Source organism: Otolemur garnettii, unplaced genomic scaffold, assembly GCF_000181295.1.
Source record: "Otolemur garnettii isolate 467f Iridium unplaced genomic scaffold, OtoGar3 scaffold00012, whole genome shotgun sequence".
In the NCBI taxonomy this organism is placed as follows: domain Eukaryota; kingdom Metazoa; phylum Chordata; class Mammalia; order Primates; family Galagidae; genus Otolemur; species Otolemur garnettii.
Genome location: NW_003852407.1, coordinates 18,780,010 through 18,807,897, shown reverse-complemented (window position 1 = coordinate 18,807,897; position 27,888 = coordinate 18,780,010). Strand labels below are relative to the sequence as shown.

At 39.7% G+C, this 27,888-nt stretch overlaps 1 protein-coding gene across 1 annotated transcript in view; it reads right to left on the bottom strand.

Moving 5' to 3' along the window:
• Positions 1–1,440: 1,440 nt before the first annotated feature.
• KLHL14 (kelch like family member 14) overlaps positions 1,441–27,888 on the bottom strand; it is a 96,789-nt gene continuing 70,341 nt past the window's right edge. The window contains exons 4-9 of the mRNA XM_003784756.3: positions 23,979–24,068; positions 15,746–15,824; positions 9,088–9,278; positions 8,849–9,007; positions 5,595–5,752; positions 1,441–3,539 (exon numbers count right to left, since the gene is read on the bottom strand). Coding sequence (XP_003784804.1) covers positions 3,399–3,539; positions 5,595–5,752; positions 8,849–9,007; positions 9,088–9,278; positions 15,746–15,824; positions 23,979–24,068 — 818 coding nt within the window. The 3' untranslated portion in view covers positions 1,441–3,398. The remainder of the gene's footprint in view (positions 3,540–5,594; positions 5,753–8,848; positions 9,008–9,087; positions 9,279–15,745; positions 15,825–23,978; positions 24,069–27,888) is intronic.

Here is a 27,888-nt window from a genome sequence, read left to right as displayed (position 1 = left end):
AAAAAAAAAAAAAAAAATATTTCATACAAATGGAAACCTACAGTGAGGAGTGGCTATTCTTATATTAGATAAAATAGACTTTAAATAAACAACAGCAAAAAAAGACTAAGAAGGTCATTATGTAATGATAAAATAATTGATTTAACAAGAAGCTATAACAATCTTAAATATATGTGCACATAAGACAGGAGCTCTCAGATCCATAAAACAAATGCTATTAGATTTAAGGAAAGAAACAAACAGGCCAGCTACTGTGGTTCATACCTATAATCTTAGCACTTTGGGAGGCCAAGGCAACAGGATCACTTGAGGCCAGGAGTTTGACACCAATCTGAGAAATACAGCAAGACCTTTACAAAGAAATAGATAAATTAGCTGGACATGGTGGTGAGTGCCTATAGTCCCCATTCCTTGGGAGGCTGAGGCAGGCAGATCTTTTGAGCCCAGGGGTTTGAGGCTGCAGTGGGCTATGATGATGCCACTGCAATCTAGCATACACAGCAGAATTAGACATTCAATTTAGAAAGAAAAGAAGAGTTAGACTTTCAATTTAGAAAGAAGAAAAAAGAGAGAAGTAAACAGCAACATTATAACTGTTGAGGACTTCAAAACTGTCCACTGACAGAACTAGACTGATCATTGAGGCAGAAAATCAATAAGGAAATACTGGACTCCTGAACAAATGGAACTAGCAGACATTGCAGGATTTCTACCTCAAACAGCAGAATATATATTCTTCTCAACAGCACATGGAACATTTTTCTAAGCTAGATCATCTGTTAGGCCACAAAACAAGTCTCAGCAAATTAAAAAAAAAACAACCCAGAAATCATACTATGTATCTCCTCAGATCACAATGGAATAAACAAGAAATCACTTCTAAAACGAACTCTCAAAACTGTACAAATACATAGAAATTAAACAACCTGCTATTGAATTATCTTTGAATCAATGATGAAATAAAAATGTACAACAAAAAGTATTTTTAATTAAATGACAAAATGACATAAGTTCTCAAAATCTCTGGGATACAGCTAAAGCAGTGATAAGAGGGAATTTGATAGCATTAAATGCCTTTATCAAAAGATCCTTTAATTGTGAGCTCATTTATCACTAATTTGTCTGGGAAGAGTTACAGTAAATTCTTTCTAGCTCGCAGGCTTCTGAAACTGGCTTCTGACCTTGCATAGCTCTTGGCTGGGGCTGGGTTTGAACCCGCCACCTCTGGCATATGGGGCCGGTGCCTTACTCCTTTGAACCACAGGCGCTGCCCCCCTCCATAATTTTTAACATGTTCCATATTGTGAGGAAGCTAAATGAACTTGTAAAACGTATCTGCAGAGTATAAAGTATCTAGGCATTGACATATTATAAACTTTCAAACAATTCAATGTTGAGACTTTCGCATAGATTACATAGGGAGGATATGAGACACAATTCAATTACTACATAAAGTTTTTATTTAAAGTTTTCCCCTTCCAAGCAAGCTTCATTTATACATTCTAATATTGTACAAAATTTACATTCTCTGTGACATATTTATTCACTTTTCACTTTCTAGTAGTTTCTGTCTTTCTGAAATACAGAAAGCTTTACTTATAGTTCTCATAGATGCTTTTATTTGTTTTGGCTAGAAATAAAAAATAAAATGAAGAACAACTCTAAGTTAGGAAAGCAAATGTTCTCGTATAAATTGTGATTTTTATAAGAAAGAGTGACAGTTGACAACAAATGGTTCTGAAGCAGAGCTTGTTCTCTTTGTGACGTCAGCTGGGATTCTCCCACACAGCACTTTACCTTTTATTACTTTCTATATAGTCATATGTTTTCAAGGAAAAAGAAATGAAAGTTGATTGCACTGGTTATATATATTTATATATATATATTTTTACAACGGATCCTTTGGATCTGAACATACAAATAAATACAAAACAATGAAGATTGCACTTTACTGTAGAAACGGCATTGGATTCCAGTACACCCATCTATCTTGATATTCTCCACAATGAACTCTTATCACCAAGGCATTTTTAATCTGTGGCTTTCCCTTATTTTTGTTTTGAAGGACACACTTTGTCAAGGGATTCGGCAACATTGCTGAGTGATTGAAAGAATATTACAGACTTTTAAAAAAACTTCTAACAGTTGTTCAAGCTCTAAAGAACCTGAAAATGAAATTGGGGTTCCTGCCAGTTTTTCTCTTTTGGTTGGCCACACCGAGACTATCTCATGCTCTCCTGACCTTCTGCTCCTAAATTACTCATGCTTCTAATGACAACTAGCAATTGCTCACTTAACTGAATTCAGGCATCTCCGGTGATAATAAACAAAATATGGCAAGGTGGGGGAAGAACGAGGGTAACTCAACTGAGGAAGGGGAGAAATATTTCGCTATCATTGGCTCCTGTGGCACTTGTAAGTTCTGTGTTTCAGAAACAGAGGGAAAACTGGGATTGTACTTAGGAGAAACTATTCTTTCTTTTCATCCCTGAATTCTTAAAAGCAATCACTCATTTTGTTATGAATTAAGTTTGGGTCACAAGTGTCATCTTATAGAATCTCTAAAATGTTTTATGACTGAGATTTTCAGTATTGTCTTTTGAAGCAAACAACATGTGTGTTCACTACTTACTACAAAATGAGAAAGCACAAACCTCTGTTAACTGAACAGCGACATAGGGTACTTTGTTTTAATCTTCAGATAAAATTGAGGACACAGGAATGATGACTCTACCTAGCCTAGAACCCATAGGACAGAAAGCACTTGCTATAAGAGCCAACGTCTTTTCTCTTCTCTGATCCCATGAGGTGCTGGTAGAGCAGAAGGTATATAACATGAAGTTGTATAGAAATGAAAATGCCCTTCCTTAATCTTATATGATTTTCCATAACTGTGTTGCCTATAGAGTCTGTAAAGTAGCCAAAGTCTAGGACTACAGAATCAAGTGGCAATTTCTGTAATGCAGTGTATTTTGGTGGTTCCAATTTTGAATCATTCATGAACACAACATCCCCAAAACGTCAACATAGATCACATGCAGGTAGACTACAATGCACAACACTGATCTTAGGTCTCTCTGGGGCCAGTCTTCTGTATTTGATCTTTCTCCTTTTGCAAGTTAAGATCCACATGAGGAGTTTTCATAAAGCTGGGACAAGTTAAAACCAGTCTGAAATGGAAGAGTCTGTCATCACAGGAAGTTTGGTGTGATCTGAACTACAGACACAGTATCTATTCAAGAAGGGGTCTCTTTCTTTTGAAGTTTTTTATAAATCCAGAAACCAAGGGTGGGTTTTGGCGGTTGTACCATCAGAATGCATTGCTCCTGTTGTGATAGTGAGGCCACCTGCCATTGCTTCCTAGACTGTGATACTGTTCATTCCATGGTTTCTTGGTGTTACTTGTTGTACGGTACACAGGCAGGCAGGATGACTGTGGCACAGGCTGGGCCTGCCAGGGGTTCTGCTACATCTCCTTCAAGTTCTGTCCAGGTCCCTTTTTCTGGACAGTAGCATATTGTAGATGATTTGTAGGCTCCCTGTAACAGCAGAGAGGTGTGCACTTAGAGATAGACCCACAGAGAAGTTCAACTGCAAGGTTACTGCTTACCTTGGAGGAAAAAAAAAATCTATTTTCTGCTTCTGCTAAAAAATTCCAAATGAAAGCATTTGGAATTTTATAGTGTTTTATTCCAAGGGAAAATTGAGACTCAATAAGATTTCAAAAATGTTTTTTTGTTTTGGACTAATAATAAAAGTCAAATAAATACTTAGAATATCTTCGATCAGTGGTTCTCAACCTTCTTAATGCTGCGACCCTTTAGGTTGAGAACTGCTGTCCTAATGCTCAACAAATCCTTGCAAGTAATTAATCAAAAATTGAACTTATCCGGTTTAAGCTTTAAAAAAATACACATTTACCTTAAATACTCAAATAAATAAAGTAAATAGAATTTTAGATTGTTGCTTCACTTCTTCATTTTAATTTTGCTACTAGAAAGAATCAGAGCTGGAATTGAAAACCAGTTAAGCAAACTGGAAATGAAGCTTACCAAAGTCTTCATACATTGATTCGTTTATTTTCAAGAGGCCACATGAGAAATACAAAATGTCTTTCTATCCTGGTTCCTTTGTCAACTTGAAGGGCTAGTGCTTGTGTAACATTTTCCTTTTCAACTAAAGCAGCTTTGTTTTTATCATAGACAACAAACAAAAACATCAACCAACCTAATAATCATTTTTCTGAAGATGTAGTTTTTATATCTGCTTCCAAACATACTCCTATATACTCTTGCAGCTAACCATTTGTACCAACAAACAAGCACATGTACAAATATCTAGTTATAAACATCCATACATCTGTCTTCAGATAACCATTAACGTTTTAATGCTTCTCAAAACTTTATATCACAATTTTTAAAAAGAAATAAAATTAATATTATTAAAATGCCAAATGAATCTTAAAACACTAATATAGAGAAATAGGAAGATATAAAAATGGCCACCATATTAAAAGTGACTACGTGATAACTAGACTTGATGTGTCTCTGGATTTGAGGTACTAAGCCACCTTCTCAGGTGGTCTTGCTAACACCCATACACATATGCAAATAAAAGAAAAAAGAACAAAAAGATTGAACGTTAGCCCTTATCTCTAACTTTCAGTCTATAGAAAATATGCAGATGAAGGGCTAATTTAAAGGCTACCACAAGGAAGTCCTTAACCAATTCCAGAAGGCACAGTATTCTATATGATAACTGACCCTCTTTTATCAAGAAGTTAATGTCATGGAACAAAAAGTGCAGCAGAGTAATGTTGCAGATTGCAAGAGATCTATGAGATGTAATGACCAAACAGGAGTGGGACTGGTTAGATCCTGATTTGAATATGCCAACTTGAAAAATATTAATTCTTTTCCTAAGTAAATATAGGAAATTAGAAAATGTGTTGAATATAAAGGAATTATTGTCTTTTTTTTGGTGTGATAATTTATATAAGTGCATGATTTGTTAAAAGATAAATACTGAAGCATTTAGGGTGAAGTAATATGATCTCTGGTGTTTGCTTCAAAGTTCAGCCAAAATCTTTAAAAGGAGGAATAGATTAAGTATGGCAAAATGGTGATGAACATGGAGGTTGGAAGATGAGTTAATGAAGACCCATTGTCATCTCAATTTTTGGGCATGTTTAGACATTTTCACGATGGGGGGTAAGTAATGTCAAATCCTGCATCCTGAGTAGAATTTTGGATATTTAAGAATGAATTTCCATTTTTCATGCCTTATTAGTCAGAAAGTTTTCAGACTCTCTCATTCAATTGTAGCAGCAGATTTATAAAGTCACTTGAGTTTCACTTTTAGTTGGAAAGCCAGAATAACAAAAATATGGGGATAGAAGAGAAACAGAGACATCTTGTGATGGGGTTGACCAGTTAATCAACCACTTCAATAGCAATCAGGTTGATTTTATTTTACTACTTAAAAGTAACTGCTTGCATGTAAGATGGGTGCTCTTTAGGATACATGTGTGTGGGGTAACACATTTGGGGGGCAACCGCAGAAATAAGCAGAAACAAATGGCGGAGGATACCTACCATGCTCCAGCTGTATCCTCCCACCAAGTAGATGCTGTCATCCAGCACTGCACAGCCAGGACCACTTCGACCCTCTAGAATGGGAGTTTGAAGAATATTCCACTGGTCACCTTTTGGGTCATAGCATTCCACAAGCATTACATCAAGGTGGGAGAAACCTAAGTGAATAGAGCAAAATGGAACCACAAAAGAATAAGCTGTGAGGGTTCCGATTTAAGGCTAGATCTAGCTTCTCTGAAAAACCGATCTAGAGCCAAGAATTAGATAACCGTGTATTTGAAGACACAAATGTATACGTTCACTGATGAAACTGAAAGACACGTCGGATAGAACCACCCCAGCCCTCAAATCCAAACCAACTCTGGGTATTTTGGATTCATTCAAAGAAAGAATGCCTGAGCACATGTCATTAGTGATTCTGTGTGGGTAGATCTTATAAAAAACGGTTTATTAAAATCTTATTTAAAATAATAATGAAGCAAGCACTTTACCCAGTCCTTACAATATGCTAGTTTTGTTTTCCAAGTGCTTTATTTAAATGAACTCATTTAATTCCCTCCATCATGCTATGAGATCCCCTCTATCATTATTTTCAGGGAACTGAGGGTACATGAGAAAGGCAATGGCTTGAGTTAAGTCAGATGGGGTGAGATCTGAATCCAGCTTCAGAGCTCTGACTATTACAGCCTAAACTGTGTTGCTTTTCTTAAGCAAATATTTAACTCTCTGAAAATGTTTCAATTAATCAAAAATAGTTCAGCATCTTTTACCTTTTTTTTTAAAATCTGACTGTGTATATAAACAGCTCTGATGATGTAAATGGTTTCCAACATCCACTAAGGACCAAGGTTTAGAGTAGGGGCTGAGTCCCTTCCTGTGAAGGGCATCTCCTCCCATTTCTGATAAGGCTTCTCAGTGAGAGGGGCAGTAACTTAGTCGCTGGGAATAACTGAGATTCCTGGACTCTTTGTGGCCCTGCCTTTAAGTTAGAAAGTGAAAATCCCCTACTGGGAGCTTCCTGATCATTGAAGAGACCAAATCCTTAGTGACCTTCTCTAGTTAAACGCATGCTATAGATATTTGGTAGCTGAGAATTACAGTTTGTACATTACATGAACCAACATGTTGGGCATTTTAAAAGAATTGAGAAGATGAAACAAAAAGTAAAAGAATTTTCATTCTTGCAGAGGTAGGTTATATTAGGCTACCAATTTCTTACATGAAGTGAATGACATAGATGCAGGCGTGGTAGAACCAGGTACTCACTGCAACTCCGGGGGGGTGGGTATGTACCTTTCCTTTATCATTACAATGAGTGATGATAATTTTTGAAGCATATACACTTGGAATGGGCACTTGGGAAATATAGGCATCCTTTGAGGATGTGTATGCCTTCTTGGTGCTGACTGCATGTTCCATGTGTTGAATATACTCCCCACAAAAAACATCAAGGAAAAGATAATCATCCCTCTTTTGTAAACATGAGGTTAAGTGTCCTGAGTAAGGAAGGCCAGGCAACAGTGGGTACATAACTAGGATTCAGACTGAGGCATAGTCCTTATCTTTTCCTTCCCATGATGCCTTCCTGAGCTGACTTAATTTGATGTGTGTGTTATTTCTCTTTTAGGTTTTCATTACCTGAGTCCTTTTGTCCAGATAAAACCTTAAAGTTAGACAATCCTGAAACATTTAGGGAATATCTTGTGCAACAGAAATGGGAAGAAATCAGGCTATAATGTAGAAAGCTGCAAAGTTAATATAAAACATGTTGAGGTAAAGGAGTGGTATAGAGCTTGAGATGAAGGAACACCAGGGAAAAAGATAAAGAATAAAAAGGGGTTGGGCACGGTGGCCCACGCCTGTAATCCCTGCACTTTGGGAGGCTGAGGCAGGAGGATTGCTTAAGGCCTAAAGTTAGACACCAGCTTGAGCAATGTAGTGAGACCTTGTATTTACCAGAAATAAAAAAATTAACTAGGTGTGGTGGTGGGCATCTGTAGTCCTGGCTACCAGGAAGGCTGAGGCAGGAGGATTGCTTGAGCCCAGGACTTTGAGGTTGCTGTGGGTTAGGATGATTGCTACTGTACTCCACCTTAAGCAATGGAGTGAGACCCTGTCTAGAAAGAAAGAAAGAAAAGAGTAAAAAGCAGAAAGAATAAAAAGGTAAAAAGGGAAAAGTCACCATAGTAAAGAAAATCCTCTCCCAAGGAGAGAGCACTAGGATGAGCAGCAGACATATACCGGGATACTGGCGTTTCTGAACATGAACTTGACCTTGAAAATATCTATACAAAAATACTCTTATGTAGTCTTTATTTGCTTAGGGGTAAGTGTATACCAGGGGGGAAAAAAAAACTATGTCTTATCCACCTTTAAATATGTATATACTGTGAATTAAATGCACAGATGTGCCTTATCTATCATAGCTGGATAGCCTGTGTCCTATTTAGATTAGTTTCAAGGATCATGGACTATCAGAGCTGGAGAAGACCTTGAAGATAAACTAGAACAGTTTCTTCATATTCATATGAGGAAACTGAGGCCCAAACCATTCAATAATGTTTCCACTATCATAGGCCTCTCTGCTTTTCCATTGAATTCAGTGTCATATACATGTACATGAAGTTACATGTATATACGTAAACTACGAACTTGTACTCATATACATATTTGGAGGAAGAAAGGAGCCAAATGTGACTCTAAAAATTCTATGCTTTATGTTTTTTTATTAAAAAAGCAATAAGATTTGAGGATCATAGATGGTTTAACATTTGATTCTTAAAAAAATTCTAAGTTTAGACATGAAATTGTATTAAATATTTTTTTTGAGGAAAATAACGGATTAGCTTTGTGCACCTATGACTAAAGTTCTTTCTGATTACCGCAAAAAAACAATTTCCTGGAAAAAATTCATTACTACAACTTTGGTGATAAGGAATAATTTATTTCACTGAATTCATTGGTATGACAAATTATTTCTGTTTTTCCATTATTAATGCTCCTCTTTCTTATTTTCTGTAGACACCATTATTCACTTCTTTAATGTGTATGGTAACTTAAAAATAATCCCATCTGCAGAAAAGCCAAAACAAATGCCTGCTCAAGGATGCTGCTAATTTACCCACACAGAGTATATTTTATTTCGTCAACATGATTTTTCCTGGGTTAGTATGATTATTTAAGAAGAAACCCCCTTAGCAAGAAACATGAGGTGCAAGTGTTATTGTGATTTAAAAAAAAAAAAAAAAAAAGACCTTTCAAATGATTTCCTCCGATTGCATACAAACGATCATTCATTACAGCCAAAGTGTGGATTGCACGTTTCGTGTTCATATCTTGTTTTCGAGCCCAGACATCCATTACGGGGTCATAGCAATACAGCCATGGGACATATTCTCCATTGTGTACACCCCCTGTGAATTAAACATATACATACGAGTGAAGAAAATGCCTTGGATCTAACCTTGTAACAGAAAGTGGAGGAAAGACTTGCCTGAAATGTATATCTTCCCGTTGTGTACGGCTCCCGCGTGAGCTGCCAGGGGCTGCGGCAGAGAGGACACGTAACGCCATTCATTTGTTTCCAGGTTATAGCACTCCACGCTGGACAGGTAGCCGGTTTCATTCCTTCCACCAATAACATATAAATGCTTGTCCAATCGACACGCATAGAAACTGGCTCTTCTACAATGAAAACAACTCACGGTAAATTACACAAGGAGCTGTGAAATGTTACCTTTCAGACAGGACAAGGACTTCTCAGGGAAAGAACACGGATCCTGCTTCAGAAAGAGTCGAAAACCTTTAGAAATTACACATATATTTTTAATGTTTTAACACTGATGTACAATGAACAAAATGTTACCTTACCGCCAAGGTTAAACTATGCTATTTTGTCCAAGATCATGTTCAACAGACAAAAATGAAGTACGGTCAGGTAACACAGTGGAACCTTTAACCCCTCTCTGGTAATCTCTTTCCTGAGGACCTGAACTTGTAATGACTTGAAGAATTTTCTTCTCACTTTTACTATTTTCTATCCTTTTCTTCTTTTTTGTGACTGTGGGGATAATATGATGATTATAATAAATAGAATAAGGGACTATAAAAATAATTACACATATACCGTCCACATCTGAGACCTACTATGGTAATCATAGGTACGGCCCATTTGGTTAACAGTTTTGATACTAAAGTAACAGCAGATAAGAAATTCACCAACTGTTTGTTTCCGCTCCTTTTATCTTGCTTTTCTACACTGCAGAAGTGTTCATTAATGTTTGGGATATTTGGTACCTTGTAAGGATATCATAGCTCTGTAAGACAAAGTGAAAAACGAGGTAGATCATGTAACAATAATAAATTATCTTGACATTCACTTTCTTTATGGTCCTTCAAGGGTCATTGTTCCCAATTTATAAGAGAACTACATCATCAAAATTTTTCTTCAATTATAATTTTTTTCTTTTCTCCCCCTAGTACTACCACAAATAGAATAAGTTTTGTGAACTTCATATAATGTTCAAATTTTGCTCTTATATAACCAAGTACAGGAGTCTTATTTAAATAGTTTTTGGTGATGACTATTACAAAGTCATAGGATTTTTTTTAGTTTCTTTTCAAGAGAGAATACTGAGTACAGTATCCCACTATGCTGTGAGAGGCAAAAAGGGTGAGCTGTGTTGAAAGGGTTAGAGACAGGGAGAACAATGCTAAGACCATAATTTAGGAGTGAGATATACAGGACCTGAAATAGAATCTCAGCAGAAGAGAGGAAAGGGGTAATGCAAAAGATATTTTAAAGGAAGATGTAAGACTTGATAGCTCATAAAATATGAAAGCAGGGGGAGAATAAAGGTTCAAAGAAGATTCAAAATTGGATGTTAGGATGATTAGGTTGAAATTTTAAGCCAGCCTTTGACCCTTTGCTTCCTTTTCTCATGAATGTTATGCGATAATATACTTCACAAAGATAACACAGGGGCAATATTGGAATAAATATAATTATGAAGTGCCAAGTCCCTCAGAGAACATAATGTATATTTGATGAGTTAGCGATCTTCATTACATTTGATGCCAAGATTCTGGTGCCATGTTGAGGAGAGGTAGAGCCTTGTGTCAGGTAAACCTGTATCATTTGGAGATTTTTCAAGTTGTGTTTGCAAAGTGCTAAAACATCTGGGAGGCAGGATACAGGTATAGCATCTTGGGTAATGGTTGGGATTCTAGAGTCAGACTGCCTGGCTGTGTGATTTACCGAGTGTGTGACTTTTGACATATTCCTGAACCCCTCTCAGCCTCAGATGGCTCATCCTGGAACAGGAGGATGATAATGGTACTTTATGAAGATTACCTTATGGTATTCTATTTGGGAATACATGTAAGTGCTAGCATCCAGCATTTTGTTCATACTTATAAACTGTTAATTACTATGCGAGGACAAAAAGTCTTAAAAAATTGTCTGCATGAGATATCTGCATGTAAACTTTTCCCAACAATACTTAGGTGACTGCTGAATTCTGTAATGTTTGTTTAGATGATTTACTGCCATACAGGCAGTGTTTGCCATAGAGGGTTCTAAAACTGTCCCTACAGCCATCATTGATAATTTTTGAGCACTGTTTTATCTGTATTCCCCCTCTAGATTTTCTTGAGTTTTTTCGAAAGAAATATGTGCTGTGGAAAATTAAGGAGGATGATGAAGAACAAGGATAGTGAAAAGAAGGGGAGGGTGAAAAGTAGGAAAGGAAATAAAGAAGAGTCACATTTCATAAGGCGAAAGTCGTTAACCTGAATGCGTGTCTCCTGAAAGGTCTATGAAACTCTGACATTATAATAAAATGTGGTGTATGTTTTTGTACATGTGGATTTCTTTTGCGAAAGATGTTTCATAGCTTTTAATTAGATCATCAAAAGGATATTTGATCTAAAAAATTTGTATTTCGTGGTATAGGGGAGTCAAAGCTCATCTAACTATGAAATTAGGTTTAAAAATAGTTGCCACGTTCAGTGCATGCAGATAGAGCACTGCCTTCCACTGCTCTAACCAGACTTCAAAGAGCTCCTTTATCAAGTATGATAGGTCAAAGGTAGTTTCCCCGTGCTTTTACCTTCTCAAGGTAAAATGGTCCATTGAAAAGACTGACAGGTGTCTAAGGGAAAAAAGTCCTAAAATCTTTTTTTTTTTTGTACCATTGACACAGGGGTAGGTCAGTATGTTTCTTCCATACAATTCTGTAACTGGCCTCTTGGGGCCTGTGAAATAATAATTTTACCTATTTCATTAAAGGGCCATCTTTCAATAATTTGTATTATGTGGGCTGTAAGGTGGTAATGGCAAGTTCTAGGCAGTATTATTCTAGAAGAGAAAATGCCAATTAGTCATGCCGAGTATGATAATCTATTTAATTGAGCTTAGATTGTAAAGAGTGAGAGGAAGCTCTCTCTTTGGCGAACTTCTATAATCTAGTCGAAATTTCAGTTTTCTCCCTCTTTCTGACCTGCTTCTGTCCTCACCATGACACCTCAGCAGCCTGTCAAACTTGATCTCTTTTAGTTAGCCACGACATTCTGACTTGAAGCTCCGTGTGTACTCCTAGCTTTATCCACACAGTGTCACTGTTAGGATCTAAATGGGAAAACCTCAGGTTTTACTTCCTGATGAAAGTGCATTTTTTTGCATAGAAATTCCAACGATGAAGATCCTGAGTCCTTGACTTATTTCCTTGCATGCCCAGAGTGAGACTTTCTGAAATGCGCTATAGAAATCTGGATGGTTAATGGATGCAACTGTGAATATTTGTTGGTGGCTAAAATTTTAGATCTGTCTTGGGAGTGTTTCTTGCCCCTCCTCCCCACCTGGTTCAGGCTATTTTATTTTATTTTATTTGGAAAGGGAGTTCAAGATTATTAAAGATTCCTTAATGGGATTCAGTGTTTTCATCTCCAATTATTCATCTATCCTTCCTCCATCCTCCCCTGTCCCCACTGCCAGAGGCAATATTCAGTGTTTCTGAGGTAAGTTAAAAAAGAGTAATAGTAAGTCATAAAAACATACTTTGGGCCCTGCTTGAAAGATCTTTACAAGCGTTTTCTGCCTCTTAGGGTGGTCAGTTTATACCTTAAAGCGTGAGACTAAATTATCACACCCTTGCCCCAGCTTGAGTTTTTGACTTTCATCACAGGGTTTTAAACAATAGATTTTTTTTATTTTTCATTTTTTTTTTTCAGTTTTTGGCTGGGGCGGGGTTTGAACTCACCACCTCCGGCATATGGGGCCAGCGCCCTACTCCTTTGAGCCACAGGCGCCGCCCAACAATAGATTTTTTTAAACAGAATATTGTCTCCCTTTGTTTCCTGTAATACTGCTAGAAACAAAATATTTAGATTTGGAAGCAATTTGATACATTAACTTCTACCCTTTCATTTCCTCTGTGGTTTTGTTTTTGTTTGCCAAACCGGTTTTTCTTTCAGTATTTTGATCAGTACTTAAGATGTCTATTTTTAACTAAAAAAACGCTTAAAGTTACCAAAGCATTTTTAACAATTTAAGTTTTCAATTTATCCTCCCCTTACCAAAGAATCAAACTCTAAATCTGGAGCCAAAATAATTCATCAGCACTACATTTCAATTTATATTTTCATCTAATTGTTTCTGTCAGTCAATTCCTAGGTAGTGGGCATGTGATTCATGAACTGACCCTGGCTGTGTAAGCCTGGAGGCCAGGTGCCTACTTCCCTGCTGAGCTGGGGGAGCATTCTGCACATTTATTTTATTTCTCTGGAAGCTTTAACTTGGTAAGATATCCTGGGAATCTGCCCAGACAGCTCTCTAAGAGAAAGTTACCGCAGAGGTGCGAAAGTGTGTTTCTGTTCCTCTCAATCAGTTTGGCGACTTCTCAGCATCATAATTTCTGAGCAGTTTGGTCGCAGAATAACGAAAAGGGACAAGTGGTTTGATTTCTGGTTTGATTCATGATCTACACAATGTAAAATCAACTCGGCTAAACGTTTCGGGAAACTTCCCTGCTTTCAAGAGCGTCGCACGTGTTTTAGGTTTGCTTCCTCTTTTGTCTTAAGCACCAATTAATCCACCCTGGTAACTTGATTGTGCTCGCTATTTTGAATGGAAGCTTGGCAATGACAGAAAAATTTCATTTCAAGTTACGGATTGCTGCCTGGGTCAACTAACCCATAGGAGAGAGGGAGGTACAAGATTGACGGGGCATTTGTGAGATCTGCTTTTTCCCACTCAGCTCTGTAAGGAGCTCTTTATTTGGTCTATCGAGTTGATTGTTCTAAAGCTAAAAAAAAACTTCTTTTACTAGGGACCTGACATGATATACCATAATGACTTAGAAAGAAACGTTAAACAGTCCATCCTGTCAATGGTGGCTGCTGGGCGCCAACAGACCATGGCAGGTCTTTTTATCAGGTCAATGAGCTGCTAAAAATTGTCTAAGTAGGACCCTGCCATGATAGGCCATAGCGCCTCAGAGGAAGTCATTACGGACTATCAAGTAAACAATACACATTTTTAAAAAAATTACTAATTAGGTTTTGCAGCAATACTTCCCATCCTTAGGGGCTCTACAGTGAGATAATTGACCGCGACGTGAGTTATGCCTCCCAAGCCGAAGGCATGAAGGTTAATTATCGTGGTGCACAGCCCCCAGCAAAGGGGACCATGGTGATGAGACGATGACATTTCAAACATGTATCGATAGCTGTTTTTTAAATAAAACTTTTTAAAAATGATTTTGATTAAAGGCCAAAGTGATGCAGCTACAATAATAGCAACCAGGAAATAATTCTCCCAAGAGAGAAACAGGGTAGAGTGGTAGAGGACACCAGGAAGCTTCTGAAGCTCTGAGAAATGGTCAGGCTATTAATGGACTTGGAATGATTTCATGATGCACCTTTGAACTAGACATTCCTGAAAGTGTCTGTGGTCTTGAACTAGGACTTGTCGTTATGGTATATAGCTTTTAGTCTCCTGAAAGAGAGTTTTAAATGTCCACCTTCCGTGGAATTGAAAGTTGGACCCTGAGTTTCTTGACAGCGAGGCTTCATACGGCCTTGCTCCAGCAATGTACACTTCTGAAAAAATGGTCTTGTTTAAAAATTTCTTTTTACTTGGGAATTTATGATTAAGGATCTAATTTAATCTCAGTATAATCTGAGATTTAAAAAGAGAGGTTAAGGTGAGGGTTTTTTAAAAAAGATAGGTTCCAGTGAGGGAGCATGTGGGAATAGGAAGGAGAAAGTATGCTGCCAATCCTTTCTTTGATAACTCAAAGGAGAAGATGGAATATCTTGTCGTTTGTTATCACAAGTCTATTGGAAAATTTGCTGAAGAGGATGTCCAGATAATTGAAAAGAACTAAGTGTTTAAAATCTAGCATGTGAACTTGCATATGCATATAAAGGCATGACATTATACAACAGCCAAGAGACATAACATATGTATAAATACAGGAGTCATCTTTTCCTTTGGTAGCTAGGAGACTTGGGTGAGATAACCATCCTGTATGCAAAAAATGAGATGACAGTTTGCAAACCGTTTTAGGTATTGATGGTTTAAAAAAGCTAACAAATGACCTGTTCTCCAATGTATGATGGGAAGACGTTTGGGAAGGCAAATGTAAGTGAGTTGAGCCAGGGAGACAAAATTTGCTATTAAAATATTATATTTAAATCAGTATAAACATTGAATATTGAATTTAATATTGAGTAGCTTAATATTTAATACTGAAATTTCTACATCGAAATGCACACGATTGTGAGAAAGGTGTTTGATATTTTTGGTATTTTGATATTTCAATTTTAGGATTTAAATGTATTATCACCAAGAAGAGTGGTATGGCCAGTTGAATTTTAGCTATGTTTGCAAAATACTAATCCATGTGGTCAAGGAAGACAAGTCACATGTAATTTTCTTCTTTCTGTATTAGGACAAATAATTGACTTGATTATTTTTCCCTAGTGAATGAACAAGGCAGGTAATCTAAACTGGCCAGGCCAAGACTGTATGTTGCCTCCTATGTCTCATATTGACTCTATTTAGCCTTCTTGATCATGGGAAACCAGCTAGCACCCATGCTTCCTATAAAGCATCACAAACGTTTCAGACACAAGAAATAGACACTTACCTTTCTTGCATGGGTGGAAGTTGAATCCAGCTATTAAATCGGGGATCATATCGGCTGACAAAATTTGTACTGTGTTTTCCTGGAAAAATACATTTGAGACACTTAAACTTAGATTCCTTTGTTGATTTGCATATTTAATAGTATTTGATAAGATGTCTCTATTCTCAGGTTTAACAAATAGATGAATTAAGTAGAGGGCACACCAGACAGCATGAGAAGTGACTGTCAGTAGAATAGACACGCCACCCCAAAGGTATTTCCTTTTGCCATCTCTTTCCTTTTTCTGCTTTTGGAATAAGTTGGGATTAGCCCAAATCTACTATAACAATAAAAAAAATGTATATTTAGCAAACTGGCTTTTATCATAGTGTTAGGATAAAAATTTCTGGGGTGATTTTGGTGTTTTAAATGTAAGAAGCTATTGTCTATGAATTATTAGTTCCAGAGACTACCGTGTATTGTATCTCTGGGCAGAGCCATTAAAAAAAAATTTTTTTTTTCTCCAAGACAGTCTCATTTTGTTGCCCCAGGCTTGAGTGCAATGGCTTCAGTCTAGCTCACAGCAACCTCAAACTCCTGGGCTTAAGTGATCCTCTGGCCTCAGCCTCCCAAGTAGCTGGGCCTACAGGCATGGACCACCTTGCTTGGCTTATTGTTTTTCTATTTTTAGTAGAGTTGGGGTCTCACTCTTGCTCAGGCTGGTCTCCAACTCCTGAGCTCAAGTGATCCTCCTGTCTTGGCCTCCCAGAGTGCTAGGATTACAGGCATGAGATACCATGCCTGGCCTTAAAAAAATTTTTTTTCTTACACTTTTTTTCTGAAAATCACTTTTTCAAAGACAAATTTTTAGAGAAATTCTAAGTTAACAGCAAAATCAAGAAGGTACAAAGTTTCCCATACATTCCCCCACCCTGCTACCACATGTACAGCCTTCTCCATTATTACAGTCTTTTTATGATGACTCAAGAACTCAGTGGTAGAGTCTGCTCTCTCCGTGCTGAGGTAATAGTAACTACTATAGTGAAAGTCTGAATTGGGAGGTCTGCACGTGAGGTGAGCTCTGTGTGTGCCTCTGGGGAAGCAGAGGAGCTGTGACATACAAACAGGTATGTTTGCTGAGGTGGGAAGCATGAGTCCTCAGAGCTGTTTCACCAGTTCCTCCCCTCTGCTGAGCCTAAGAAGCACAGTGATGCCCCCAAGCCATATAAAACGAGTTTATTTTATATACATATTGGCATCAAAGCAAGACACGGAAGCACAAGAATCTACTACATTATCTGTGTGGCACCTGAGATAATAATCATCTAAAGCACTCGAGGCTTTCACTCTCTGCCTTTGCTCATATTTGCATAAGTAAATATTGAGATATGGGCATCAAACTGTTTGTAGGAGTAAACGGGGCTCTGTGTATGTGTGTGTGTGTGTGCTCACATAGGCATATACGAATGACATAATCGTTACCTGTGAAAATACATAGTGAGAACTTACTTTGTGTCTTATATGTTCCAGCTCTGGAAATATATTAATATAAAAGAAAGGCATAGTCTTTGTTCTTGTAAATGAATAATGTAATATACAGTAGAGATAAAGGCTATACAAAATAAAGCTGGGAGTGATAGAGGGGTGGCCAGTTTAAGTAGAATGGGCACCTGCTTGCAGATGTCTTCTGCCAAGCCATGCAAATATCTGCAAAATGTGCCTCTCTGGCATGGGGGTCAGAGTCCCTGGGCTGGTGATGAGTTCAAAAACAGCAGGAATGCTAGTGTGACTGGACAGAAGTCAGAGAGGAGTCAAAGTCCAGAACACAGGTGCGCCTTGTGGACTAAAGTAGGAATTTGAACCCATTGGAGGGTGAGTGCAGGAGGAACGTGGTGTAATGCATTGCTCTGGCTGCTGTGTGAAGAGCTGCCTATGGGTGGCAACTGCGGAATCGGGACTGCCAGGAGGCTATTATAATGGTGGCTTGAATGAAGGTGTTGGTGGCAAGATATCCATTGTATAGGCACCTGCTTTTCCTCTTATCTTTGACAGTTCCTTTCTGCTACTGGTATTTCTTCTTCTACCCCAGTGCACATTCTCCGGACACATTATCTGTCATTGCACACCCTGTGCGGTTGAATATTGATAGGAGAAAGAGTGAGCCATTAAGGTTAGCTGCTAGGTTTTTAGACAGAATAATTGGACGCAAAGTCATGCCATTTGTTGTAGGGAAAATCAAGGCAGGAGTAGGTTGGGATCTGGGGAGAACAGTTTTGGACTTAATCTTGAGAGACCTACAGGATCTTAAATAGGAAGTCTCTGGTAAGGCACTGGCTAAATGAGGCTACAGGTGCAAATTTTGAAGTCAGTAGTCCTGAGTTATCATTCAAAACTACATGAGTAGAAGAAACTACTTATGGAGAGGGTGTGCAATGACAGATAATGTGTCCTGAGAATGTGCACTGGGGTAGGAGAGATATCAGTAATGGAAAGGAACTGTCAAAGATAAGAGGGAAAGCATGGTATCTTGGAAGCCAAGTCAAATTATGTTGCATAAAGAAGAGAGTGAGCAGTCGAGAATTAACCGCAGGGTTTGGCAATGTGGAGGTGGGTGGTGGCACTGCCAAGCACAGCTTCGGTGGACTGACAGGGAGGAAAGCCTGAGTGGGGACGGCTGAGGAGGAACTAAGGTGTAGGAAACCAGAGGAAAGAGGAAAGGTGCTGCTGTTAAAGACTTTTGCAATAATAAGATTATAGCTGGAGGATGCAGCAGTGAAGGAAGGTTTGCTTTGCGATTTTTTAAGTTTAGAAATACCAGGAAGTCCTTGAGAAGGCAACAGGAAGTGAGGAATAGACCTCAGATTGGAGCAGACAGAATATATTAGTAGCACTGAAAATAACTAAATAAATTTGGTAGTAGTGAGGCGAAGAGTTTATTTTCTGATTGCTTCTATTCTCATTGAACTAAGAAGCAAAGTCATCAATTGAGAGTGAGATGGGGAGTTTGGAGAAGGGGACACATGAAGAGAGAGAGGTGTGAGATAGTTATCTTGGAGGGTGGAAGAGTGCATTGACCATGACAATTTAGTGTAGTTGACTAGTGGCCAGTATGACTGCATGATTTTCTCTACGCTCATGGGCAGGGGAGAGATGTAAGAGAGTCCAGTATCTGGCAAGTATAGTAGAAAGAGAGACAGGAGGGCTGCAGGTGTGTATGTGAGTGCACTAGAGTGATTACCGTGATAAGCCATGGAATATAAGCTTAGTGAGGAGGTAAGGACCTGGGGGATGATGGACAGGGAGAAGGTGGCATGTCCAAGTGAAGGAGGTGGCAGCATCAGCAAAACAGAGGATTACTGAGCATAAAGAGGCAAAGGAAACAGGTAATACCATCTTTAACGTGCCTGGGGTTTGAAGAGTCTGGGAGTGGCAATGAAGAGGAAGGAGAAGTTCCCTGCCTTCAATAATATGAAGTGTGAGGGAGGAGAGTGTCCTGGGGTAGAAGGAAGGGTGGCTGGAAAGAAGCCACCACATTTAGAAGACAACCAAGTTTAGAAGAAAAGAAGTAGAAGGACACATTCAGAGGAGAGTTAAAGATTACCAGTATTTTGCTGATGGGAGATCATGAGTTACAGGGATCATGGGGGAAGTTCAGAAGGCCAGGTCGAGTAGTAAACTAAGTTTTATCTGGGAATGTAAAGGAAGAGACAAAGAATGCCACGAGGTGAGGATAACCCAGAAGACCTGGGTTTCACACGGGGAGGCTCCAACACAAAGAAGGGTTATGTAAAGCTGATTTGTAAATGAGATATTGCAGAATTTGCAATCACTTTCTTGTGGGGAGGAAAAAAATATTATGTTTGACAGTGAAGTTACAAAGTTAGTTCCCAAATGCACCTGAAGATTAATAATGTTCATAGGAATGCAGAACCTGCCCACCACGCACAGGAATGATTCTTTATGAAGTCTGGTTTGGAATTTCCATTAGGAAGGAGATGCCCGCCTCCTCCTGGCAGTGGGGCAGACAGTGCCTTCAGGTGCCAAACGGTGGTGGCAGAAATTAGCAATGTTCACTTCCGGGTGTAATATTAGTGACCTTGGCTTGGAGAAAAGACTAAGTAGGAACTGGTGTAACATGCATGTGAGATTAGCAAAGGGTTTCCAGAGGTAAGGTCAACCATCAAAAGAGGGGCAAGGACGGAGGCCTGGGAAGATAGAAGGAAGGTGTTCTGAAGGTGGCAATGGAGACGCAGAGGGGATAACGACCTCAGAGGGGATGAGAGTGGTAAGTGAGGAAGGTGAGAGAACGTGGGGCCATTCCCTCCTTCTTTGGTGGCTGCTAGGGAGCCATCGTGACAGTGGTGGCGTACGCTATGGAATTCTGGATCACCCTTCACGTGCTCTATTTCTTCTTATCTTTTTCATCCCCCCTGCTCTTCCTTCACTTCTCTTTTTGTGCTGATGCTCTGTCACCAAGCACCACTGTTGACGAGCACTTGGCTGGTGTGATAAATGGGAAAAAGGGGTGGCATATTCAGCTAATACAGGTGTGGGGGAAAGATGTGAGAAGAAAAGGAAGTCCCCCTAAGCAGTAGCTTTGGGAGCCAATCATCAGTGAGTGACAAATGTAAACTGGGTCTCAGCAAGCTGTTGATAGAATACGCACGTATCTATGTATCTATTAGAATGTCACAATGCAGTCCTATCACTAAGGACAAGAAGGGAGTTGGTAGAAGTTAACACTTCTATCTGAGCAGAAAAATGTATCTCCTACTTACATTTTTAGTAACCAACATATAGTCTGAATTCAAATTTTTCTCTTATAATCATTAATAAATATAACTATTTATGTTTGATGAGTACATATCCGTGTCTTATAAGCACATATTAAAATTTATAATTTTTTATTTCATTCAAGGACATAGAGCTCAGGCACCATTTTCATAAGGACTAAAGTTTAACTCAACAAGTGTTCATCTTTAGAACTGACATACATTTGAATGAAATACATTTGAACTCATGTATTTTAAATTCTTGTTGCTGCCAGCAATGACATTAAAGCATATTACATATTGTCATAGGATGGCTAATCTTTATAACTTTTGGTATTAATTATATAAGATATTAAAACATGAGAATCCCATATTTTTGAGATAGGTAAGTCCCTTCATCGTTTTCTAAATGGGGAATTCCTTGTGAGAACCACTTTCCACTGATCCAATACTGACTTAATTTCATGAGATCAATGGCTAAAACATAATTGTTGTCTCCTATCTAACTAAGCACACTTATTTTTGTGAAAGGTAGTGTAGTATAGTGGTTAAAAACTAAGGCTCTGGAAGTTAGACAAACCTTGATTGGAATCAACTCAGCTTCTTGCAATGTGTGTGTCCTGGCAAGTTCTTTAACCTCTTCAGGATTAGTCTCCCCATAGTAAAACTAGCTTTATCATGGAACAGGGCTCACAGGATGGTTGTGAGGATTAAGGGAAATGATTTAAGTGAGTGCTGAGGAAAGTTCCTGGCAAATAATGAGTACTTGATCCATGCTACAATACTAAAAAGGTCAAGTTTGGTTGACTAGATGGATGGAAGATGGAGCTACATGGAAAATGTTTAGGGAAACATGGTAGATATCTACCTGGGATCCAGCCTAGATCCCTCTGTCCACTGGTGCACCTGTTTCCCAGCCACTCTGAGTGCTGGCTGCCTGTAGTCTTCTCAGCTGCACAGGCCACCTCAGTGCCTGGCCTCACTCTCCACCTGGGGAAGGGTATTAGCTAAGGCCAGACAGACCTGAGGTCCAAAGGGCTGGCCCACTTGCTTCAAAGTGTAACCAATTTGCCCTCTACTTAGTCAAGCCAGGGGTCCAACAGCCTTCACCCAGATCTACGCTGAGTGACTTCACATGCCAAACACATCAGGGACAGGATGGTAGAAACTTGTAAAATTCAAAAAAAGGGATCTTATGGAAAGAGAGAACTTCGGGGCCCATACTGAGACTAACAGTAAAATTAAAGTACAGTAATTAATGTTTTACTAAAATTTAGTCCTGAGCTTCCTAGTGACTAAAGCAAAGAGAAAAGGCCATTGAGCTACAGGATTTGTAATAATTTTCAAAAGCACACAAGGCCTTGGTACCTTGGTCAGTAAAGACTTGATAAATGGGTCAGCACAGGGCACCCGCTGAGTGGGAATAGTGGAAGTGTGCACTTTTTATAGTGACCTCATAGCCTATTTGTTGAGGGCTTTAAGCCCGATTGCTGTTCCTCTTAGGGACAGGAGAAGGGAAATCAGTGCAGTCCACCAGCTCAGATTTACGGGAATCTCAGTTCGAAGATAAAAATCTTGATTCTCTAGAAGAAGGAATGTATCTTTTAAACTCTCCCCTATCCCTCTCCCCCTATTCCTTTAGATTTGTCTTGGATTAGAAGTTGAACAGCAAGCAGTTATAGTTATACATATAGGCATACATATATATATGTGTGTGTGTATTTAAATATATATATTTATATATTATTATTTTTTTTTTTTTTGAGACTGGTCTTACTCTGTCACCCTGGGTAGAGTGTGGTGTCATTGCTCACAGCAACCTTAAACTCTTGGCTCAAGCAATCCTCTTGCCTCAGCCTCCCAAGTAGCTGGGACTACAGGTTCCCACCACCAGTTTTTCTATTTTTAGTAGAGAAGGGGTCTTGCTTTTGTTCAGGCTGGTCTTGAACTCCTAAGCTCAAGCAATTGCCTTGGCCTTCTATAGTGCTAGGTGTGAGCCACAGTGCTCAGCCTAGGTCATATTTTTTCTGGCATAAAACTAGAAGGCAGGTTTTCTGTGTTGCTGGTGAAGGAAGGGGGAGGTTTACAGTGTTTTGTGAAAATCAAGTTATGATACCAAGACTGATATTTTAACAGAGGCTTCCTCCACCTTTACTCTACCTGGGAAACTGGTAGCCTGAGAGTCCAAAACAGGACTTTCTGGCCTTCTTTTGTCCTGTTTTAATTTTAAATCTAGACTTCAAAAAGAATGTTCTGCAGATGCTTTGATTAGGTCAACTCAATGGCTAGGCGCCCCGTGGGTGCTGCTTACAACCACTCCATCCAGGTCACATCACTCCCGAGGAAGGACAAGTGAGACAGTAAGTGAGGAGCTTAGAGTGGCTTGTGTATCCGCCACGGCTTCCTAGTGACGTGTCGATCTCTCTTTACAGAGGGAAGTTAGAGGAGAGAGAGGACATAGCACTCCTGCTTCTGTTTTTCACAAAACCTAGGAACTGTCTTCTTTCCAACACCGGGATATGTGACACCACAAAGCTGTTGGTCTTGAGAAAGATTGTCCCCCTCTTAAAAGAAATGCTTTTGGAGTGTGGCCTGGATTGTTTTCCTTTAAGATTTTCAAGAGTGAACAGATGTAACAATTTTCTGTAATTTGCCTTGGTGCAGCAGCTGAAAGAGAGCATTCACAATAAAATATATGCAGTATATGTAATTTCAGCTGGATGTTCTGGGGTTTTAGAGTAAAAGTGTGTACCTGCAAGCTGTTTTATGGTTTCCCAGGCATAATTATCTCTGTTACACAGAAGGCTACAATGGCGACTCCTTCTTGGTGTGCACGCTTTCCAAAAATATCTCGATAATTCTGCATAGTCTGCAAGGCACAGTGTTGTCCTTGTGTTTTGGCTTGGAAAAGTGTTAAAATGTTTAATTTCTCTTTGTGACAAATCTAGGATGTCATGGAATAATCTATGGAGGAAGCCCTGGGAGAAGGTATGGAAACTAGAATGGGGGACAAGTGATACCTGCCATAAAGTAAATTCGGCTAAAGTAAATTAAAAGTAAATTACATGCAGTATGACTGGAGATGATACTTAGTGCAACTGCACTATTGTGTCGTAACATGGGAGAAGAGTGGTGGAGAAGGGGGCGAGGATTCTGAACAGCTGCAGCCTGCTCCCTTCCTCTGGGGAGTTCGTGCTCACGCTTGTGGCATTCCTCAGGGGATAGATAAGGAGAGGGTCTGGGCCATCGCTGGGAAGCCAAATCCCCAGACGGTCGATGAGTGAACGCTCTGCTACATATGTCCCCACTTAGCTCCACCATCGACCCTCTCTCCAATTGTCAGCCCGATTTCCTGACTACTTCATTTGTCCCTGCTGTACAGAAATGTATTTTCCACACTAATGACAGAATGGACGGCTCCCGACGCCCTTCATCCCACACACGCTTCTGGAGCAGGTCCAGTTGAGCTGTTGAATAGTTACCATTCGGATTCCATTGGTCCTCTCCGCCCAGCACGAACAAGAAGTTTTCCACCTCCACGACGCAGTGGTGGGCACTGTTGTATGGCATAACTGAAATTAAGGGGGAAAAGAAAAAAGGCGTCTGAAATGTTCCATCTCAGGACTTGCTACTTTGGCTCACTAGTTATTTGCTTCACCAAAGTGTATCAAATGTGAGACTGAGTCAGAGGGAGAAGAGCGCACAGGGAGCGGAGAAGCCACGCACCAGCCCAGGGATCTCTACGCGGGGGCTCAGTGGAGTGTTCCCAGCGGTTTCAAACCCAACCCCTTTTGATTAATTTTGCATAATGTTATTCCACAAATTAGTCAAGGACAACCTGCCCTGCTGCCTTTGATGCTTAAGTTCTCCTCACTTGCCTGATGATGGGGATGGCGTTCCGAATGACGGACGCTCCCAAACGGTCAGGGCTGGGGTTCACTTCTTGGAAGAAGTAACCCGGGCCACGCTGGGAGCCGATAGGATGTTCTGGCCAGACTGGGTTTGCTGGCAATCTCTCCACAGACAGACTCAGGGTGCTCGCTGGCTTCCTATTCCACAGCAATGAGCAAGCTGAATTTCCATACAGTTTTAAGTTTTTAAATTAAGGTCCTGCTGATTTAATGCCTCCTCCAAATGTATACGCTTAATTTCCTGTACAATGTCATTAGCAGCACAATCACACACTTTCTATCTATCTGCTTAGCAGCTCTGCTGTAACAAAGACGACAACTGTCAGCAGCATCGCAGACACCCATCCTCCTCGCCGCTGCCTCTCCCCACCCATACGCGGTGGCCGCGAGGAGAGGGCATTATTTGGAAACCCACTCAAGCCAGATTTCTCTATATTTTGTTCTCAATGTTCATTTCCTCCGCACCAGAATAGGACATCCTTGACAGCTTCCGGGCTGGGCAGTGTTAGTCTCTGCCGTTATAATGTCACATGGAAAACGTATACAGCGTTAGATATCACGGCCCAGGCAGGGCTCTGGGCCCGGTGACGCCGGTAGGAAAAATGATGTCCTTGTCCAGCTCATCATATGGGCCCCTTAAATCTAGGTGAGGACAAATGAGGAGGTGACGTGCATGTTCAGGCAGGGAACTTATTGCTTGACACGGATCAACAGAGCACTTAAGAAACCAGTGCAGTGGGAAATCAATATGAGTCAGGGCCAACTCTGACTCTGTGCTCTTCTGCCAAGGCAGGGAGAGAGACAGACAGAAAGAGAGAGGGCGGAAAAGAGAGATGGAGAGATAGAGAAAGAGAGAGGGAGAGAAGCTACCTCCTACTTGATTTATTTGGGGTGGTATCTCTCTCTCACTTCATTTTGTTTTAAATATCCTTCATTCTTCTCAGAAAGCCCTTATGCTGGCTGATGAAAATAAAAAGAATAAATAGGCACCGCTTTGAAACCTGGAACACAGTTTCTGAAAGAGCAAATCAGATCATTTCTGTTTCTTACCACAGGATTTTAGGACTTCTGATTCTTTAATTAACTTATTAATTTATTTTTTACTGTAAAGAGTCATTGTTTTTGTACTTATATCCACACGGGAGAAGGTGTCAGAAGGTAAACCGCTGATTCGGGGGATAATGCAGAAGTCCGGGTGGGCAGGTGTTTGGGTGGCCCATGAGTCCAGGTCAGTTGGCTTAGTCATCTCAGGAATGTCCAGAAGTTCCTCTGCCCTCAGTTTACCTCTTTGAAAACCTCTTTTAACCCTACAGATCCTGTGGGCTTCACTGCTCAGAATTCATTGGGACAGAGTGTCTGTTAGGTTCATGGAGCGACTAAGGTTGGACATGAGATTGGACAATTAAGTTCACGAACTTGTCCTAGAAAAAGTGCTGCCTACCTCGTTGCTGAATATCACTATGGTCACCTTTGACGTACACCCCTTGGGAAGCTATGCGCTAAGGCCAGTGCCTAGTCCACACTGTTCAAAGCACTTTCTCGAGGATGAGCTCTCAAACTTAATTGTCCAACCTCTTATATTTCAGAAGTCTTTTTTTGGCTGGGTGCAGTGGTTCACGCCTGTAATCCTAGCACTCTGGGAGACTGAGGTGAGTGGATCGCTTGGAGTTTCAACACTGGCTTGAGCCAGGTGAGAGTCTCTAAAAATAGCCCAGTGTTGTAGTGGATGCTTATAGTCCCAGCTACTCGGGAGGCTGAGGCAAAAGAATTGCTTGAGTTGGGTAGCACCTGTGGCTCAAAGGAGTAGGGCGCCGGCCCCATATGCCAGAGGTGGTGGGTTTGAACCCAGCCCTGGCCAAAAACTGTGAAAAAAAAAAAAAGAATTGCTAGAGTCCAAGAGTTTGAGGTTGCTGTGAGCTATGATACCATAGCACTCAACCGAGGGTGACAACGTGAGGCTCTGTCTCACTTGAGAAAAAGACTTTTTTTTTTTTAATCAACTCATCAATGTTTGGATTATGATGCTGGTTCCAAAATACCAAAAACCAAACTAGGCTGCCCCTTATTGCATTGCTAGCAAGCTGGTGCTACTCTAGTTGATGGTAATGTCCTCTGGTCAGTGTAGATGTACTCAGCATTCACTGTCCTCTGTATGTATCAGTTTACCAGCATATTCTATGACCACCACCCTTGAAATATTTACTTTAAACTTTTGGTCAGGTCAATGCCCAAATCTATAAATAATAGAAAAATTACAAATAATGAAAAATTGTATTATCTTAACTTCTGAAAACAAAATGACACTTGTTTTTCATTCTTGCCGTTCATTTGCCCCCATTCATGCAAGCAGAAATTAAGTGAAGGAAATAATACGTGATTTATTTTTAAGCTTCTTTTTCATTTGATTACCCCTATTGTTACGCTGGGTGCAAACAAATGAAACTATTGTGCTAAGCTAACACATGAACTGTTCAAAATAAGAGAATAAAAGGCCATGGACGTTCTTATTTAAAGGGTAGGTAAAGGGTAAAGGTATTTTCATGCATTTCCACATTTTCACTCCTGTTTTAAAACCTAGGTTTTGCGATATTTCTTTGTTGAGCATTTTGGTATTCTCATTCCTGAATTATTCTCTCTTTTTTGAATTATGATGGTGAATTGAGAGGCTCTAAATATACACAAATAACTTCTAAAAATTATTCTGAATATAAAATGCTCCCAATTTTATTTTAAAAAATCTGGATTCAGTGAATGTTTGAATTTTGCAAAAGACCTAATTTCTTTGACTTCTGATTAAACCTGAAGGAAAGCAAACTAAGCAGGGCGATGAACGAGAGCAAACAATCATTTAAAATGTCACTGGGTACGGCGCTTATTGATTCCCTGTTAAACAACAGCGGATACATGCCTGTTCCTTTCCAGACCTTCCAGAGGTGGGCAGCTGCCTTGCCCCCGCAAGCAGGTAGTGGAGGAGGTTTGTACTCCATGTCCACAGACAGCCCAGTGTGAGTTTTTAGCGTGTCAGTCAGTGAGTTAGAGGGAAAGGGGAGAGAGAAGCTAATCAGGATGAAATGAGATTAAAGGCTGTCTAATTTTACAGCAACTGTGATCCATCAGCCACTGTGAAAGTGACAGTGGAAATGAATGATGGAGACAGACAGGTGGGGCTGTACATTTCACTGATTTATCCTCAAATGCACTGGGCCTTATTTTATTGAGTGAACATGACCGCATTTATCATGACTGTCATCCAAACCCACTTCCCTCCATTTAAAAAGGTCACTTTACTCAGAAGGAGTAGGAGAGAGGCACTTTCAAATCAGATCTGAAATCTAATAACACATGTTTAGAAAGCCCTTTGCAAGAATTCTCAACTTTATTAAACAAACAGGTAGTGCTAGTGGGAAAGGCAAAAAAAAAAAAAAAAAAAGGCAGAACATTGAAAAAGGAGAAACTTCGAGTCATCTGAGGGAGCACCTTC